General features: G+C 40.8%; 1 protein-coding gene across 5 annotated transcripts in view; it reads left to right on the top strand.

Moving 5' to 3' along the window:
* LOC149181706 (uncharacterized) overlaps positions 1–19,089 on the top strand; it is a 392,914-nt gene extending 373,825 nt beyond the window's left edge. For all 5 annotated transcript variants that reach the window (XM_089416678.1, XM_089416673.1, XM_089416675.1 and 2 more), the window contains 2 exons: positions 17,940–18,077; positions 18,307–19,089. In XM_089416678.1, the coding sequence (XP_089272804.1) occupies positions 17,940–18,077; positions 18,307–18,624 (456 nt within the window). In that variant the 3' untranslated portion in view covers positions 18,625–19,089. The remainder of the gene's footprint in view (positions 1–17,939; positions 18,078–18,306) is intronic.
* The last annotated feature ends 208 nt before the right edge of the window (positions 19,090–19,297 follow it).

Here is a 19,297-nt window from a genome sequence, read left to right as displayed (position 1 = left end):
ATCATACAGGGAAGAAAATAAAGATCTTCCGGTCCGACAACAGCGGGGAATACATCTCAAATGAATTCATAGACTTTTGCAAGAAGGAAGCAATTAAGAAGGAGACCATTGTACCTTACACTCCTGAACAAAATGGAGTGGCTGAGAGAAAGAACAGGTCCATTACGGACATTCCCCGAGCCATGCTCCATGATCAAAAGTTGCCAAAGTTCCTTTGGGTTGAGGCAACAAACACAATGATATATGTTCAAAACAGGTTGCCTTATCAAGCTTTGGACAACAAAATCCCCGAGGAAGTATTCACACGTGTCAAGCTCGAAATTGATCATCTTCGAATTTTTCGCTGCCTCGTGTACTTCCATGTGCCGAAGGACAAAAGAAACAAGCTAGAAGCTACAAGAAGAAAAGGTACATTTGTTGGATATAGTGAAGATTCTAAAGCATTTAAAATATATATTTCTAGTCAAAAGAAAGTTGAAATTAGCAGGGATGTAACATTCGATGAAGATGCTACCCTTAGAAAAGCAAAGGACCTCCGTCCGTCTCCTCATCTTGAAGACAAGAGTGATGATATGGATATTCTAGAAGGTCCTTCTGTGCCTAAATCTGAGAAGGACATCGTTGATGATCCCATGGAGCCTATGGACCCTTTGGATCCTCCTCCATGCAATCCCCCTACAAGGAAAATACCACTTTGGCTCAAGGACACATTACAAGATGTCGAGAAACATGTTGCTGCTCGTGGAACTTTCAAGGAAAGCAAGAAGCCATGCAGGTATCAAGCATATGTTGTAGCTATGAGAAAGATGATTCAAGTTGAACCTAGTACCTTTGAAGAAGTCGTGAAGGAACAAGTTTGGAAGGATGCAATGGCCGAAGAATATGAGTCTATTATGAAAAATGATGTATGGGATATTGTGCCGAGACTGAAGGGAAGATCTGTGGTAACCTCCAAATGGCTCTATAAGATCAAGCATGGGGTTGATGGAAGCATCGAAAAATACAAGGCAAGGTTCGTAGCCCGTGGATTCTCTCAAAAAGAGGGAGAAGATTACGATGATATATTTTCTCCTGTGGCTTGATATATAACCATCCGTTCGATAGTAGCCCTTGCTGCAAGTCAGGGATGGACTCTCCATCAAATGGATGTGAAGACTGCTTTCTTACATGGTTTGCTTCAAGAAGAAGTGTACGTTGAACAACCTCCAAGATTTGAAGTTCATGATAGGAAGACCCATGTATGTCGATTGAAGAAAGCTCTCTATGGATTGAAGCAAGCCCCCCATGCTTGGTATGCTCGTATCGATAGTTACTTGATAAAAGCTAGAATTCACAAGGGGAGATGTTGATATAAACTTGTACTTCAAAACAATCCAAGGTATGCCTCTCATTTTAGTATTATATGTCGATGACTTATTCATGATAGGTGCAGACCCTCTCATTCTAGAATGTAAGAGGAAGTTGGCTTCCGAATTCGAGATGAAAGACCTTGGTTTGATGCACTATTTCCTGGGATTAGAAGTATGGCAAAAGTCGGGCGAGATTTTCCTTTCACAAGGAAAATGTTGTGAAACTTTTGGAGATATTTGATATGGTTGAGTGCAAGTCCTTGCCTACACCTATGGAGATAAATTTCAAGAATTTGTGTGGAGAGGTTGCTGGACTGGACCTAACAAACCCTTATGAGTTAGACAATTGGTTGGTATTTCTCATGAACAGTCTCCCTAACATATGCTTTGCAGTTAACACTTTGAGCCAGTTTATGACCAAGCCTCACCATGTACATTGGGTCGCTGCCAAGCATGTATTGAGATATCTACATGGGACTATTAACCTTGGATTGAGATATGCCGCTAGAGATGTTAGACTACATGGATATACGGACGCAAATTGGGCTGGCAATGTTGTTGACAGGAAGAGTACTTCCAGATGTTGTTTTATTCTGGGATCTTCCATGATATCTTGGATGAGCAGGAAGCAGAAATCCGTAGCCCTTAGCACTGCTGAGGCCAAGTATATTGCAGTCAGCTTGGCAAGTTGTGAAGCCGTTTGGTTAAGGAAGCTCTTAGGAGAGCTATTTGAGCAGGTTCTGGATATGACAATCATCTACTGCGACAACAAGAGTCGGATTCATTTGTCCAAGAATCCTATGTTTCAGGACAAGTCCAAGCATATTAAAATTAGATATCATTACATTCGTGACATGGTGCAGAGAGGAGCTGTGAGACTCCTCCACATTTCGATAGATGAGCAGATAGCCAACATCCTTACCAAGCCTTTGCTGAAAGGTAAGTTCTTGGTCTTCAGAGAGCAGCTTGGACTAGTTGAGATGACCCTTTTGAATAAGGGTCCGATCTAATCAAGAATATTGAGCAGTGCTCTTCCCTCTTGATTGAGCTCCCAGGGTGAGGAATGGAGCTATAGGGCTCTTGGCGATGAGAGACCTTTGACAGATAGGATGATGAGATCTGGGATCTCCCCTAGTCAGGGTATGCCCTAGTTAGCGTCCTGCCCACTCTGTGGGATAACCTCTCCCATCTGGCCAATGGGTTGAGGGACTTGGGATAGAGTGTGATCCCTACCCCTTGCAGTAGGTGGATCTCGCCCAAGTTGGTGGATGCATGTGTTCTACCATCTGACTCTTTAGGGTCAAGATGGATGATCAGGGTAAATAAGGTAGAGTGTGATTCTTACCTCTGGTAAGTTGATCTCACCTATTGTCAGGGACTTTGGGATAGAGTGTGATCCCTACGCTTGGGGTAGGTTGGTCTCGCCCATTGTCTTTGGTTCCGGGTGGTAGCTATGGCTCCCCGATGACAATGATGATGATGATGATGATTCCAGATGGTAGTAGAGTCTCCCCAATGGTGATAGAGGTAGGGTGGTAGCTGGAGCTCCCCTGCAACATTTCTTCTTTAGATTCGAGAATGTTCAACATTAGATGAGATGAGATAAGCAGAGATGGTACATGATGACAGGATGACATGATGATTGATGGACAAATATTGACAGGTGGAATTCTCCCTAGTTGAGAGGGAGTGTTAAATTATGCAACTAGGGTCAAATTCCACTTTGGACAACTCATTTGTCTGGGACAAATTTGCACTTGAGTTGACTTTTGTTGACTCTGAGTTGGATAGTTGATTGGATATTGGATATTGAAATTGTTGTTGGATGATGTACTCTCTCTACTGAACATTTGAAGACAATATAATAAGAAGAAGATTTGCAATGGTTTTCCCCATAGTTAGTTTTGCCCTGGTCATTGACCAAATCAGGGGCCCCCTTTAGATATCTGAATATTCTTTTAACTTCTTGCATGTGTGATTCTTTAGGGGCTGACTAGAATCTTGCCACCATTCCTACTGCCTGCATGATGTCTGGTCGTGAAGCTGTTAGATATAGAAGCCATCCAATTATTGATTTGTAGAGAGTTGCATCTACTGTAGGAGATTCATCATCCTTACTCAACTTGCAACCTATAATCATAGGTGTGCTTACAACAACACATTCTTCCATCCCAAATCGCTTAAGCATCTCCTTGAGGTACTTTGTTTTTGTTATGAACATTCCAACATCGGTTTGAGTTACTTGAAGTCCAAGAAAGAAAGACAACTCTCCAATCATTGGCATTTTGAATTCTTTTGAGATTCCTTGCAGAAATTTGTGACTCATTTCATCATTGTTGCTGCTAGGAATCAGAACATCCATGTATATCCATGTAATCAACATTCTGTCTTTGTTCATCTGCATGTAAAGATCACTTCTTGCAACTCCTCTTTTGAACCCCTATTATTGAAGATACTGAACCAATCTACCATACCAAGCCCTTGGGCCTTGGAGCTTGTTTTAATCCATAAAAGACCTTCTTCAATTTGCAAATGAAGTCTTTACATTCTGACAAGTCAAACCCTTCTAGGTGTTACATGTATACTTCTTTCAAATCTCCATTTATAAAGGCTGATTTCACATCCATTTGATAGACTTGGAATCCTTTAGAGAAAGAAAATGCTAGAAACATCCTTATGTCCTCTAATGTGGCAACAAGAGCGAATGTCTCTTCAAACTCAATTCCTTCAATTTGAGTGTATCTGTTGCACACCAATCTTGCCTTATTTTTTATGTTTTGTCCATCTTCATTCATTTTGTTCTTATACACCCACTTGGTTCCTATGACATTCTTATCCTTTGAACGAGGTACTAGTTCCCATGTTCCATTCTTTTCAATTTGGTTAATCTTTTATTTTATTTCCTTTATCCAATGTGGATCCTTGCTTGGGTAAAATCCTTTGGTTCAACTAGGGATAGTGTTAATTTTCCACGAAAATTATGAAACTGCTTAGATGAATGATTTGAAACTTACTTTCTTTCACTAAGAACTTGTGGTTAACAAGTTAACTGAGTCGAATTGGTTTTTCTTTCTCCAATCATAACTTGGAGTCACAATTCATGTTTTCTTCAACCAAGGACTAAAGCTCCACTCGTCCTATTCTAAACTTATAACTGCCAATCGTAGTCAAATTGAAGAAGGTCCACGTAACTGTTCCTTCAACACTACGCATGAATTCACCATCTCCAAACCTCGTCAATGGTTAAAGGAAGACAAATTGTGGTCTTTCTGGCTAAGGCATGAGCTAAAGAAGACCTTCTCTCGCCACACTTTTCAACACCCCCTCGTAACTGTTGAGATTTGTTGTTTGGGAGGTACTCCAAGTCTTAGAGTTCGGGGTTTTGGAGGAATGGGCTCCACAAAAGTGGTTTGTGGGCTTAGAACCCAAGGTGGGGGTTTTGTACCCAAAGGAGTTGGGCCAAAACCATGTTAACTTTGTTGGCTTGAATATTGGAGATGGAAGAAGACCCTTAGAGGAGCAAGGGGCAACATCAAGCACCGAGATCAAAGATCTACAAAACAAGATATGAATTTTTATGTGTTAAGAGTGGGTTTGCTACCAAAATTACAAGTCGACCTTGCGATTAGAGGTGCCCCTTCAAGGGTTGTTTGATGCGCCCACAAGAACATATAGATAGAAAGTTTGTAGGCCTCAAAGGAGCACATCCAAGAGAAACACATCACAAGTTTGTGTTGAAATGTGTAACTAGGTTCGGTCTTCATAGATATGAAATGTATTATTGATTCTTGTATATTGTAAAATGAAAGAAAAATTATTATTATTATTTTTGTAGCATGGGTTTCATGCTAAAGGTCATTTTATTTAGAGGTCAAGCACCCATTGAGTGCTTCTGGGGTTTGTCCTAGGGTTAAGAAATCAATAGTCATTGTCATATGAAGAAGACCCCATTGGGCACATTGTAACATGTCAAAATAATAATTTTTGTATTTAAAAGTGTCAAAACACCCTCCAAGGCCAAGTTGGCCTGGCAGCTAAGAAGTTGACCTCATTAGGGCATTCCGTCCTCCTTGGAAGCCTATATATAGGAGGGAACTCGACCTCCTATGGACACACTCATCTTCTCATCATACAATTGAAGGAGAAGCAGAAGGCTAACGAAAAAGGAAGAAGGATGAAGGACAAAGGTTTAGGTTATTTGTCTCTCTCTCTCACTCATGTGCGAAGAAGGAAGGCTAGGGTTTTGATGCTGCAAGGTCGAAGTTGAGGAAATTGCAGAAAGAAGGTTGAAGAAAGGACTATTAGGTCACCTACAAGCCCTAGAAGGAGAAGCAAACCAAGCGAATGTCAAAGGAAGCTCTAGAAGCCCTAGAATTGCTCATACATGTGGAAGCAGTGAATCTTGCAGGCATCGAAAATTTCAGACTTGCAGTGGAGGCCGAAATTCTGTAGTTGGGGGTCGAAGTTGTGTAGCTGGACGAGATTTGACTGGGTTTGACTTGGATAGAAGGAGCATATAATCAAGAAGGTTTGGCTTGTCTTGGAAGGGTATTGGTCTTAGTCTAGAGAACTTGGAAATTGACATTTGAAGAATCTATAAGAAGAGGAGATTTGCGGGTTTCCCTCTCAAGTGGAGAGGTTTTGGCCCTGGCTTGCAGCCTAAGTCATGTGTATTGCTGATCTTGTTTTGGTAGCTACTTGATGATAAGAACTACATAATAATAAGAGAAGAAGCTAATAATCATGTAAGCAAAAATACATCACAAGAAATTATCAAGTTTAAGAGAAATCATCCTAATTGTTGCCCTATAGATTTCTCAATAGTTTGATCTTTGATTTGGTTGCAGATAGAAGGATCCCTAGTGAAGGAGAAAAGGAGGATTGTTTTCCAAGTTTTCAAGACTATTTGGAGGGCCGAGTTATATGGGCAGCAGGCCGAGGCTTTAGAGAGGAAATATAGGTTATTTATGCTAGTTTTTGTTGGTGCCTTTATCTCGGTTTTGGGCTGCAGGAACTTCAGGGAAGTTTGCAGCTAGACGATCCATCTCTTGGGAGGGTCGAGAGGCTTAGAAACAGGCCTAAACTAGGCCACAACTTCAAGGATCAGCGAAGGTTTGAAGGCCTGAAAGGAGGAAGAAACGTAGAGTTTGCAGCAGGAGGTAGCGTTGACTTGTGCCCTAACCAATGCTTAGAATTGCAAACCAATCAAGGACAAGGAGGACAGAAGAAGTCTGCATAACAAGGTACGTTAGCCTCTTTGTTGTGATGTCTTATTGCTAGAGGATGTTGTCGAGGTTAGACAAATTTGTATTGGGCACCTTAACGTTGTTGGAGGGAAACTAGTAGGTAAGTAGCCCTAGATTAGTTGCCAAGAAGGATATTGACAGCTGTAAAGAGGGTTAAGGTTGGAGGCTTTAGTGTTGACACCTTGAAGGACAAAGGACAACTAAGAGAGTTAGCCCAAGTTCATTGTTGGAGAAGGACATCTTGCAGTGATAGGTGGCAACTCTTTGACCCGAATTTTGTCTTCACTGGAGTAGCACAAGACGACATTAGAGGGAAGATTTCCCAAAGGAGTTGAGGAGCAACAATGGGTAGTTGAGAGTTGTGAACAACTTGAAAGAAGATCCTAAGTGTTGATGCATCGATGGACGAATGATCAACTAAAGGTAGATTCATAAGCTGAGTTTAGTGACCTAAAGGAGCAAGACCATTGATAGAGGCAGAGCTGCAAATTGGGAGCAAACAAACCAGCAATTGTGTTCAGGGTATGATCAAAGCAGTCGTAAGGAGCTCTATATCAGCTAGATGATTAGTGTATCTTGTTCTTGTATTCTTGTATCAGTGGATGTATGAGGGCCATTATCCCTGGTACGGGAGCTTTAGACAGTTGTATTACAATTTGTTAATATAACGAAGTTGGGTTGTTGAAAATTGTAGAAAGTTCTCTATATTTTGTGCACTAGTAGATTTACTGTTGTATTTTGTTTCACTGTGAAAAGTAGTTTGTTGTGGTATTTGGATTGGTAGTGTCAATGATTCTAAGACCCTAACCTAGATTCTAGTACCGTGGAAAAACAACATTAGCAAGGAAGGTTCTTCTGGAGTAACCTCGTCCACTTGGATCTGTCTTCAATACTACCACATTCTCTGCTGCTACAATTGCTCCCTCCGAACTAGAAGATTTCCCTACTTCCTACTTCAAAATCTAATCTGAAGACTTGTTCTCTCCAACCATGCTCTGCGAGTCTATCACCTCAGTCATAAGTGCCATGTACCCCGTGTATCTCTATGGTTGCTTACTTTGGCTGAAGGTGGTACTAGAAGATCCAACTCTCTCCTGATTTCCCTTAAACAACTCTTTTTCCCACTTGGCTCGAACTCTCCCTATACTGGGAGTCATTGACTGAGTGGCTGCCTCCACTCGCCCTGGGCTCTACTCCTCATCATCCTGTTGGTCGACCCAACTGCCAACTAGCCAAGACTCAAACTGAGATACTGGCTGAGGCTCCATCTTGAGTAGCTTCTTCTCAGGTACTCTAACCTACTCTTGCTCTAAGGACTCCCTCAAAGCTCTGCTCTCCTCAACCATCACTTCTCTACTTTGTGCACTTCTTGCTTTACTGCTCAAGGCTGCACCCGTCTCAACCCGCAACTTGTACAGATTCCTCACCATCACATCTATCTGCTTCTTACATCCAGAAGCTAACTGCTTGAGGTAAGCCTTACCTCTACTGAATATGACATCATAACCCTTGTCCTCAATGGTAGCTACCAAAACAAGATTCTTCTTAAAGCCTGGAACATAGAGGACATCTTTGAGATGAAAAGGATTACCTGAATCCCTCTGAAAATTTATAGTACCAATTCCTCTAGTTGTATACATGCCTTCATCTCCTAGCTTGATCTAAAACTGCATGTCCTTCTCCTTTAGGTGGCTGAAATATTTCTTGTTCCTGGTCATGTGGAAGCATGCTCCTGAATCAATATATCAAACACTTCCGTCTGCTGAACTTGTCATGCAAGCTATCAATGAGAAATATTTCTTGAATTGGGCAAAAAGCACATCTACCTCTGCTGATGCAGCTACATGATCCTTCCTGGACTCCTTCTGATTAGGACATTTGGTGGCATAGTACCCAAACTCATGGCAATGGAAGCACTTGATCTTGCTTAGATCCTTCTTTTTCTTCTCGCCCTTCTAACTGGACTTAGCTTGTCCTTGGCCCTTCTTGCTCATGGATTTGTTTCATTTGCCTTCCAGGGAAAAGTTGTCCTTGTCCTCTGTCTTCATCGATCTACCATCTCTCGTCCCTCTCTGAATTTCATCTTGAACACAATCACTCAAAGACCTTTCCCATTTGGGAAAATTTTCTCTGCCACTCACTGCATCTTAGAAGCAATAGCAAGACATATGGAGTCCCAGAAGTGCAAGACTGAAAAGGTCTTTTCTACTACTATCTCATCCACACCACCTAACTCATCCCGAACTTGAGTGAACTTTGAAAGATATGTGATGATGGGCTCATCTTTGCTCATCTAGATACTTAACTTCTCTTTGAGAGCTAGCTTCCTGACATCACTGGAACCCTAATACAGATCTAAGATGGTTTTGAACATCAGTTATGCTGTCTTCTTCTCATGGAGATGAGGAATAATATGGTCTTTAACCCCCTCTAGAATGATCCTTCTCGCCTTGGTGTCATTCTTAGTATGTTGGGCCAATTGTTGGGGATCTTGAGGTGGCACTATTGCCTGCTTGATAAACTCTCCCACCCCATTATCTTCCAACACTATTGTGATTTGCTCCTTCCATGCACAAAAATTCGAGACTGTGATCCGACCTTAGCCCTAGTAATGACATATTGCTATCCAAGGAATTGCTCTGCTCTATGCTTCAAACTCTAGCGTTGTCCTTCCTGACTAATCTAGCTCTAGCCTTATTGATCAATCTGGTGTTGGTCTTTATATTGACCTCTGCTCTGATAGCATGTTCATTTTTGTTAATTTTAGATAACAATGGTATGTTCTATGTTTTAGAGCAATTTACTTCAATTTTTCTTATTAGCCCAATATAAATTTCCAGATTAGCAATCACATTAACATGAAAGTAAATGCATATAGAACATAAATAATAAACAAAAGACAAACCAAGACAAGAGGACACAATATTTGGCGGATGCCAGGGAAAATCCCCAATGTGGGGAAAACCCTTTGATCAAATTTTCTCATTATTCTTCAAAAGTTTAGCAGAGAGAGACAGTACATCATACAAAATTCACTTGCCCAAACATTGTCAAAACAATCCATCCAAACAACAGTCAACAGGATGCCCTAACCAGAAAGTCAACGTTGGTCAAACGAACAAAAATCCTCCAAATCAACTTGGTCAAACCCAGTCAACTCAGCCTTTAGGGATAGTCCAAATCAGCCCAAAAAAGTTTGGAAATTATCAGTCAAAGATGGTCAATGTGGGTCAACGCCGTAGTCAAACTTGCTGTAGTCAACGCTGGTCAAACTACCCAAAAAATCTCGGTTTTTGTGCCCAAATATGCAACTTGCCCAAATAGAGATACTCCCACAAAAATCGCAGTCAAACAAAGTCAAACACTGCCTAGTCAACGTTGGTCAAAGCTTGCTGCAACTCGGTTAATGTAGAAATCAGAAAACCCAGTCAAACCTTCGCATGTGTGGAGAGGAACAGGCTGCCCTGAAATTCGCATGACTCGATTAGATGAAGAGAGAGAAATATGTGTGAGTGATGACTGACCAAATGAGGAAAATGACTCCTCTATATATACACAACGTTGGGGATGAAGAGACATGTTTGTTGGGCTTCATGAGCCTACATTAGACTTCTGGGCAACCTTGACAATTTGTCCATAGAAGAAATATATTCATAATTCCATTTCTACTTGTCAAAATGAGATGATCTTTAGATCAATCATGCACCTCTCGGAAAGAGGAATCCAATAAAAATATCATCTCCATCATATGTGTTGTCCAAGGTGGAGTTTGCCCTAGTTGCCAATTTTAACACTCCCTCTCAACTAGGGAGAAATCCAATTGCCAAACCATTTGACGATTTGTACCATCCCTAACATCCTTGCTCTGCTCTGCTGAACCAAGAAGAAATAATGAAGAAGAAATGATCGAGAGTGTATTGTACCACTCTCAACTGACCCGAAGTCAGTCTCCATTGATCCCAGATGAATATCAAACATCCTAGCATAGGGTGTATGGTAGTACACGATGCGTCCATTAGTAGTACTATGGTCGCTATCGTCATTTCCCTACTCGTTGGCCAGATGAGAGATACTTCTCACGAGTCCCGGATTACATGGGTAGGATGTATCGACAGGAGAAGGTGAACCACTCATCCTGTTCATATGCCATAGGAGAAGGTGAACCACTCATCCTATGCATATCTCAACCATCATGGGGTATCACAGGGGAAGGTGAACCACTCTCCTTGTACACAATGCACCACTAGCGAAAGGTGAACCACTCACCATGTGGTCGCTCATAGCTCCAAGAAGTACCCCAAGCCCCTCGAAGCTCCCAATGCTTAACATCCAACTCAAACGGGACCCCCATAAGAGGGTCTCTCCACGACTCCAAGTCGTTCACGGAAGGTTAAGAATTTGACCTTCTCGAGAGGCTTCATAAGAATATCTGTGACCTGATCATTAATCCCAATGTGACGGAGCCTTATTGCTCCCCATTGTACCATATCCCGGATAAAGTGGTACCTGATATCAATATGCTTGGAGCGGTCATGAAACATGGGATTCTCAAAAAGATGAATCCCACTTTGGTTGTCGTAGTAGATCACGGTGGTATCCAGCACATGCCCAAACAACTCACTAAAGAGCTTGCTCAACCAAACAACTTCACAAGAGGCCATACTAGTAGCAATATATTCGACCTCGATGGTGCTCAAAGCAACTGATTTCTGCTTCTTGCTCATCCAGGATATCGAAGCAAAACCTAGTGAGAAGCAACATCTCGATGTGCTCTTACGATCCACCACACTGCCAACCCAGTCAACATCAGAATAACCATGGAGCCTTAAATTCCCTGCAATGTATCTCAGTCCATAGTTGATTGTGCCCTGGAGATATCTCAAGAGATTCTTGGCAACAATCCAATGTATGTGATGAGGCTCGACCATAAACTGACTCAATGTATTCATTGCAAAGCATGTGTTTGGACGAGAGCTCACCAAGAACATCAGGGCCCCCACAAGCTAATGATACTCAGAAGGATTTCCCAAATCATGCCCAACATCACTTCCGCATAACTTCTTGAAGTTAAGTTCCATCAGAGTAGTCACGGACTTACAATCCACCATCCCAAATCTTTCAAGTAGCTTCACAATGTATTTTCCTTGGGAAAGGAAAATCGCAAGTGGCTTTTGCTAGACCTCGAAGCCTAGGAAGTAGTGCATCAATCCTAGGTCCTTCATCTCGAATTTGAAAGCCAACTCCCTCTTGCATTGATGAATAAGAGGGTGTGCACCTGTTAGAAAGAGATTGTCCACATAAAGTACCAAGATGAGAGGTCTATCATTTTCAACCTTAAAGTAAAGGTTTAGATCAACTTCACTTCTTGTAAATCTTAGCTTCATCATATAGCTGTCGATCCTCTCATACCAAGCCCGGGGAGCTTGCTTCAACTCATTGACGGCTCTCTTCAACCTACATACATGTGTCTTTCGATCTTGAACTTTGAACCCCTCAGGTTGTTCAACATAGACTTCCTCCTTAAGTGAACCATGCAAGAAGGCGGTCTTGACATCCATTTGATGTAAATTCCATTCCATCCTTGAGAGGCAGCAAGGGCAATGATTGAACGGATGGTGGTATATCTGGCAACTGGTGCAAATATCTCGTCATAGTCCACACCTTCCTTTTGAGAGAAGCCTCGAGCAACAAAACTGGCCTTGAACTTTTCAGCACTTCCATCAGCGCCATGCTTGATCTTGTAGAGGCATTTCGATGTGACAACGGATTTGTCCTTGGGTCTAGGGACCGCATCCGAGACACCATTCTTCATAATCGACTCATATTCTTCGTTCATAGCATTCTTCCAAACTTAGTGTTGTTGGAAATAATACTGAGAGGGGGGTTGAATCAGTATTATCAATTCAATATAACTTTTTCATTTCCATATTCAGATTCATATATGCTACTTTAGTTAAGGAAAACCGCGTGTATACGCAACTGTGTGTAATGCAACAAGTGTATATCCAGTAAACTTATAATTCAGTTAGTTGATCCTTAATGAGTGCATCAGAACATTATTAACCATATGAACAATAAACAGGAGTAGTAAAGCAGAACAGATCATCACACATAAGCAACACACATGAACACCATGATATAAGGTGGAAACCCATTGTGGGTGAAAACCACCTGCTGCAATTCGTCTCTATCTTCTTTCAATTAGAAACTTCTTTTTACAATGGTTATGTACTGGTGCAGTCTTATACCAGTACGCAGGCTTCTACCTGCAGAAGGCTACAACCTTCTCTCGTTCTCCAGACTCTCCTGGAAGGGAGATACAACCCCCTTAGCTCTTGTACTAGCTGATGTACTAGTACGTAGGTGCTGGCCTATAGAAGGCTACAACCTTCTCTTTTCTTCCAGGGACCACGTTTCATAAATTTTCAACTGGATCCATAGATACAAAACAATCACCACTGCAATACAACTATACCTGCATCATCAATCTCTGAATCACCCAATTCTTAATCACTGAAACCCTGTCATCAAAACACAGTTACCATAACACATACTAGAGCCCAGAACTTTGCAACAACCACTAGAACCAACAGCAACCTGAAATATCAAATCTCATACTATATACGCTACTTGACTGTGTCAAACCGGCGTGTATACGCCCTTTCACCAGAGAGAACCCGCGTACAGATCTAAAGGTAATTACTTATACCTTCGCTGCAATTTCCAACTTTATCAACCGCATAGGAGCCTCCTTGATTCAGATCGAGCCAAGCATCACAAACCCATAACCAGTATATTAGGTCTCACTCTTCATCAGATAGTCACCACACTTGCACGCTCTTCGCCTAATGATCTTCTCCTTATATAGGTTTAGGCTTCTCTTAATACCATGGTCCAAAACCATGTAGAACCAATACCTTGGACCCAATACCTGGGGTCAATATTTCGGACCATATACCACAGACCAATACCAAAATACCATGGACCAAATGCCATGGACCAAAACTTAGTTTTCCAACATGTACGCGCCTTTCCTTCTGTGACCCTGCCTATACGCGTCTTCTATTTTGCTCATCCACGTGTATACGCACTTTCATCAAGGTTAACCTGCATATACCTCTCTCTTGACTTGTTGTACTATGATCTGTCATCTGATTGAGTTTGCCACCTGTATCATACCTCTGAGTGAGTTGCCATCAAGGACAACACCTGTATCATAATGCCAACAAGTGCTTGACAGCTTCTTCGAATGTGCAAGAATCAGTTTGAACAATGGTGCTCATGGCAGCTAAGTACCCTGGTACCTATTCGACTTCTTGCTTTCATGAAATGTCTCCCTTGGTGCAATATGTTTCTCGACATCTTCGAGAGTGTCCTTGAGCCATGAGGGCCTCCTTTTTTAGGATGAGGGCTGATGAGGAGGTGGATCAATGGGACTATCTGTTCTTCAACATCGGGCATCAACTCATCTTTCGATTCTCCCTGTTTTCTTGTATCTGCTTATTTGTCCTTCCTTTGAATAGGAAGGTTCCTAATCTTCCCAAGGGCAGCATCTTCATCGAAGGTGACATCATGACTTATTTCCACTTCTCTTTGACCATGCACATAGATTCTATATACCTTAGAAGTTTCATTGTAGCCCACAAATGTTCCTTTCTTCCTAGATGCATCCAATTTGCTTCTCCTTTCTTTCGGCACATGAAAATACATGAGGCTACCAAAAATTCTAAAGTGAGAAACATCAGGTTTCTTACCGGTGAAAACTTCTTCGGGAGTTTTGGAGTCCAAGGCTTGATGAGGGCATCTATTTTGAACATAGACGACAGTGTTGGCAACTTCTGCCTATAGGAACTTCGGAAGGCTTTGATCGTGAAGCATGGCACGACTGGCTTCTATAATGGAACGATTCTTTCTTTCAGCAACACCATTTTGCTCAGGAGTATATGTGGTAGTAGTCTCCCTCTTAATGCCAGCTTCTCTACAATAGTCATTGAACTCATTTGATTCATATTTGGTTCCATTTTTGGTCCTCAATATTTTGATCTTCTTCCCTGTTCGATTTTCAACCAAGGCTTTGAGAGAGTAGAACCATGTGAACACTTCGTCCTTCTTCTTTAAGAAATAAATCCAAGTTTTGCGAGAGAAGTCATTCACAAAGATATCATAATATAAATATTCTTCCAAAGATGTCACAAACAACATACCAGATAGATCAGAATGAACCAATTGCAAAATGTCGTTAGTCTTGCTATCACTTGAGGGGAATTGTCCCCTTGTATGTTTTCCTTCGGCACATCCTTGACAAACACCTTCATGTTCTACTTTAAATTTGGGCACACCTTTCACTGTCTTCCTTGCATCAGGTAGAGCCTTATAATGAAGATGAGAAAACCTCTGGTGCCATAACTCAGATTGAAGAGATATGTCGCAAGACATAGCTCCCATTGGAGTTCCTTCAACTTGATATAGGCTATCAACCCTGAATCCAAGAGTAAATGCTTCTTTGAAATTTCTTTTCCAAACACGTACCTTTCCATCAATAAATGCCACCTTGAATCCTTTGTCCTCCATTAATGAGATGGATGCCAGGTTCTTCTCTAGATCAGGTAAATATTGTACTTCTTGTAGATGAATGGTGCTACCTTGATTTAATTGAAGAGTAACATTCCCAACTCCTTTCATGGGATAGGTGGCATTGTCTCCAAGAATGATTTCCAAATTTGTATCCTTTTCTATCAGATTTGAAAGAGCCTCCTTATACCCAATGAAATGCCTTGAGGCACCACTATCAATCAACCAATTTCCCAAGGTATCCAGAGGAGAGGCAGTAGAGAGGGCAAATATAAGATAAAATTCTTTTTGCTTGTTATCTACAACATTAGATTCATCATACCTGGAGTTTCTTGATCTTTTGGGAGGTCAACCATTTCCATGTTGAGTAGCGGGAGCATTCCTTTTTCCTTTGTTGTTGAATCTTCCATTCCTTTGATTGTTGTTGCCCCTGAAAATGTTGTGGTTGTTGTTGTCATCATCCCGAAGTGTATCCCTTTTATTAGGGCACTCCTTAGAATAGTGGCCAAACCTGTTACAAATGAAGCATCTACCCTTTCTTCAATCTTTGAATCCCAGTTTTGCTTGACATTGCTTCTTTGAACCTGCATTGTTCTTCTTTTTAGCATGAGCGGAGAATGTAGTAGGATCATACCTATTTGAAGGCTTGTCTCTCTCTATCATCCTTGTTTCTTCTTGAGTACATCTAGTCAACAATTCATCAAAACTTGGAATCTGGTCATTGTTGAGGATAGTAGTGTTGAACACATCCCATTCACGAGGGAGACCTCCAAGGGCAATGAGAGTGAGCTCCTTGTCAGCTATAACTTCAATATATAGAAGATCATTTTTTATTTCGGTGATCCTCATGAAGTAGGATTGGATATCTTCTCCTCTTCCTTTCTTTATGTCCTTCAACTTGTTATTGAGGAAGAGAACTTGGTTTGCATTGCTAGCTTTGAACATGCTAACCAACTTGTCATGCATCTCCTTAGATGTGCCCAAATCGGTGATGTAAGCAACTAAATGCTTATGAATAGAATCCCTGATGATCTTCTTAGCTTTGACTTCACCTTTCTTGTACTTTGTCTTAGCGGCAGTGGGTGCATTTGAAGGAGGTTCAACAATCTTTCCCTACACACAGTCCATAGCATCATGCTCTTCCAAAGTCAAGTCAAGAGACATTTTCCATGCATGATAATTAGGCTTATCATTGAGCTTGTCATCGGATTTGAAATAAGATGAGGAGGCCATTTGAATCTTGTCCTTGTCCAACAAAGTCAGTGATTGCTCTTCTCACTCCTCCTTGGGTTTTGTCTTCACCTCATCTCCTATACCATGTTAATTTTAAATAACAATGGTATGTTCTATGCTTTAGAGCAATTTACTTCAATTTTTCTTATCAGCCCAATATAAATTTCCAGATTAGCAATCACATTAACATGAAAGTAAATGCAAATAGAACATAAATAATAAACAGAAGACAAGGCAAGACAAGAGGACACAATATTTCGCAGATGCAAGGGAAAATCCCCAATGTGGGGAAAACCCTTTGATCAACTCTTCTTATTATTCTTCAAAAATTCAGCAGAGAGAGAGTACATCATACAAAATTCACTTGCCCAAATACTGTCAAACAGTCCAGCTGAACAACAGTCAACAGGATGCCCTAACAAGAAAGTCAACATTGGTCAAACCAGCAGAAATCCTCCAAATCAGCTCGGTCAAATCCAGTCAACTTGGTCTTCAGGGACAGTCCAAATCAGCCCAAAACAGTCTGGAAATTCTCGGTCAAAGATGGTCAATGCTGCAGTCAATGCTGGTCAAACAGCCCAGAAATTCTTGGTTTCTGTGCCCAAATATGCGGCCTGACCAAACAGATATATTCCCACAAAACTCACAGTCAAACGAAGTCAAACACTGCCCAGTCAACCTCAGTCAAAGCTGGCTGCAACTCAGTCAACACAGAAATCAGAAAACCCAGTCAAACCTTCACACCTGTGGAGAGGAACAGGCTGCCCTGAAATTCGTACGACCCAATCAGATGAAGAGAGAAAGATGTGTGAGTGATGAGTGACCAAATGAGGAAAATGACTCTTCTATATATACACGACGTTGAGGATGAAGAGACACGTCTGTTGGGCTTCATGAGCCTACATTAGACTTCTGACTGACCTGGACAATTTGTCCATAGTAGAAATAAATTCATAATTCCATTTCTGCTTGTCAGAATGAGACGATCTTTAGATCAATCCTGCACCTCTCAGAAAGAGCAATCCAATAAAAATATCATCTCCATCATATGAGCTGTCCAAGGTGGAGTTTGACCCCAGTTGCCAATTTTAACAATTTTCCATGAAAATTCTGCAACTGCTTAGATGAACGATCTAAAACTAACTTTCCTTGACCAAGACACTGAATTTCTTAACACTTATAAGCAAGCATGTGACTATCATCCATCCAAACATCAAGTATAGTCAACATTTGCAATCACCAACACTAAGCATGTCATCATCCACACCCAGTTGTATACCATCCATCACATGTTTGATGAAAATCACACTTAACCCTAAGCAATATGAGGACTAACACGCCTTTCAACCATTACATGACCTTCCGACTGACCTTAAAATTAAAGCACAAGTGATATCATTGTATTTTTTGACTTTTCATGCAGATCCAAGAACTTATCAACATCCATGCTATGTAATTGATTTTAGTAGATATTGAATAACAGTCTATGAGTAGTGATCTTTATAGTGTTTCTTTATGTGGAGAAATTTTTGGATAGCAGGTCACAGGAATACCTATTGTGTTTATATCAGCATTGGAGGGAAAAGGCCGAGCAGCAGTTATGAAGAAAATCATAGAATCTTATGATAAGTGGTGTTCAAAAATACCCACTGCACAGCTGAATCGTTGGCTTAGAAAGGTAATCGATTGCAATCTCTTTCTTTATTTTACAATTTTCTCAGCAGTATTAGATTGAATTACCTATGTTAAAGGTTTCCATTGACGGACCGAATTCTGACCATTAAATTCTTGTATTTATCTTGTGATGGCTGGATTGCTATTAGTGAATTGTTAATATTTACTTGTCAAATAGTTGTCGAGGTTGCCACAGTTGGAGATTTGATTGTATAAAGTTTTGCCTCAAACAGGTGATGGCCAGGCATTCATGGAAAGATCAAGGTCAAGGAACAAGGGTGAAGTATATGACTCAAGTGAAGGCTCGACCACCGACGTTTGTTGCATTTGTAGGGGGTTCAGTTGAACTTTCAGAAACTGATTTGCGGTTTTTGACCAATGGTTTGAAGGAAGATTTCAACCTAGGTGGTATACCTCTACGGATTTTGCAGCGAACTACTCAAAGAAAAAGCAAAGCCTCTCCTAAAGTTTCATCCAGCCAAAATTTCTCCAAGTCTTCCTCTGGTGTCCGTTCCGACAAAAGGGATACCATCACCCCTGCTGAAATATAATGTTGAAGTTCTGTTGTAGCATTTGACCCACTGATTTTGTAAAATAGTTTCAAAGTATGTGCTTCCTGTCCAGAAAGGATTCTTGATTGTAGATGATCACGAAATCAATTTGACAAATCCATTTTGTTACTGCATGTCCGGTGATAGGCAATGCTAGAATCAAGTTGCAAACAAATACAGATATGTTTTTACCTTTGGATATTCTCATATAGATTTTATATTTGTGAGCAGGAAACTAAGTACAATGGGTGTAGATATCACTTGAATTTATGTATTTAATGTTATTACTTGCACAAAGTAATAGTCATGCGGGTGAGGAAGGTAAACTTTGCTCAAAGAATTTATGTATGTTTGGCTGTGATTGAAAGACCATATCTATCATCAAATCACAATTTCCTGTAACCAAAACTATGATGATTGTTCTTTTAACTACATATGCAATTTAGTATCCACTTTTTAAATTTATTAACTATTGTTACAATATTCGACGAGGTTTTATCAACAGTTACATATTCTCATGTTATGTGGTGCAATGTCTGAAGATATTTACTGCGAAAACATTGAAATTTTGTTTGAACTGGAGGAGAGGTGTACTTGAGATAAGTGATTTATCATCATATGGTAGAGAATGCCTTTCTCTGCAAATCTACGCCTAAAACGATGATTATGCACA

This window comes from Pinus tabuliformis, chromosome 3_2 (assembly GCF_031772625.1).
Source record: "Pinus tabuliformis cultivar Carrire ecotype Pingquan chromosome 3_2, CPIR1, whole genome shotgun sequence".
NCBI classification, from domain to species: domain Eukaryota; kingdom Viridiplantae; phylum Streptophyta; class Pinopsida; order Pinales; family Pinaceae; genus Pinus; species Pinus tabuliformis.
Note: the sequence above shows the minus strand (reverse complement) of the source record. Positions and strands in the feature narration are given on the sequence as shown.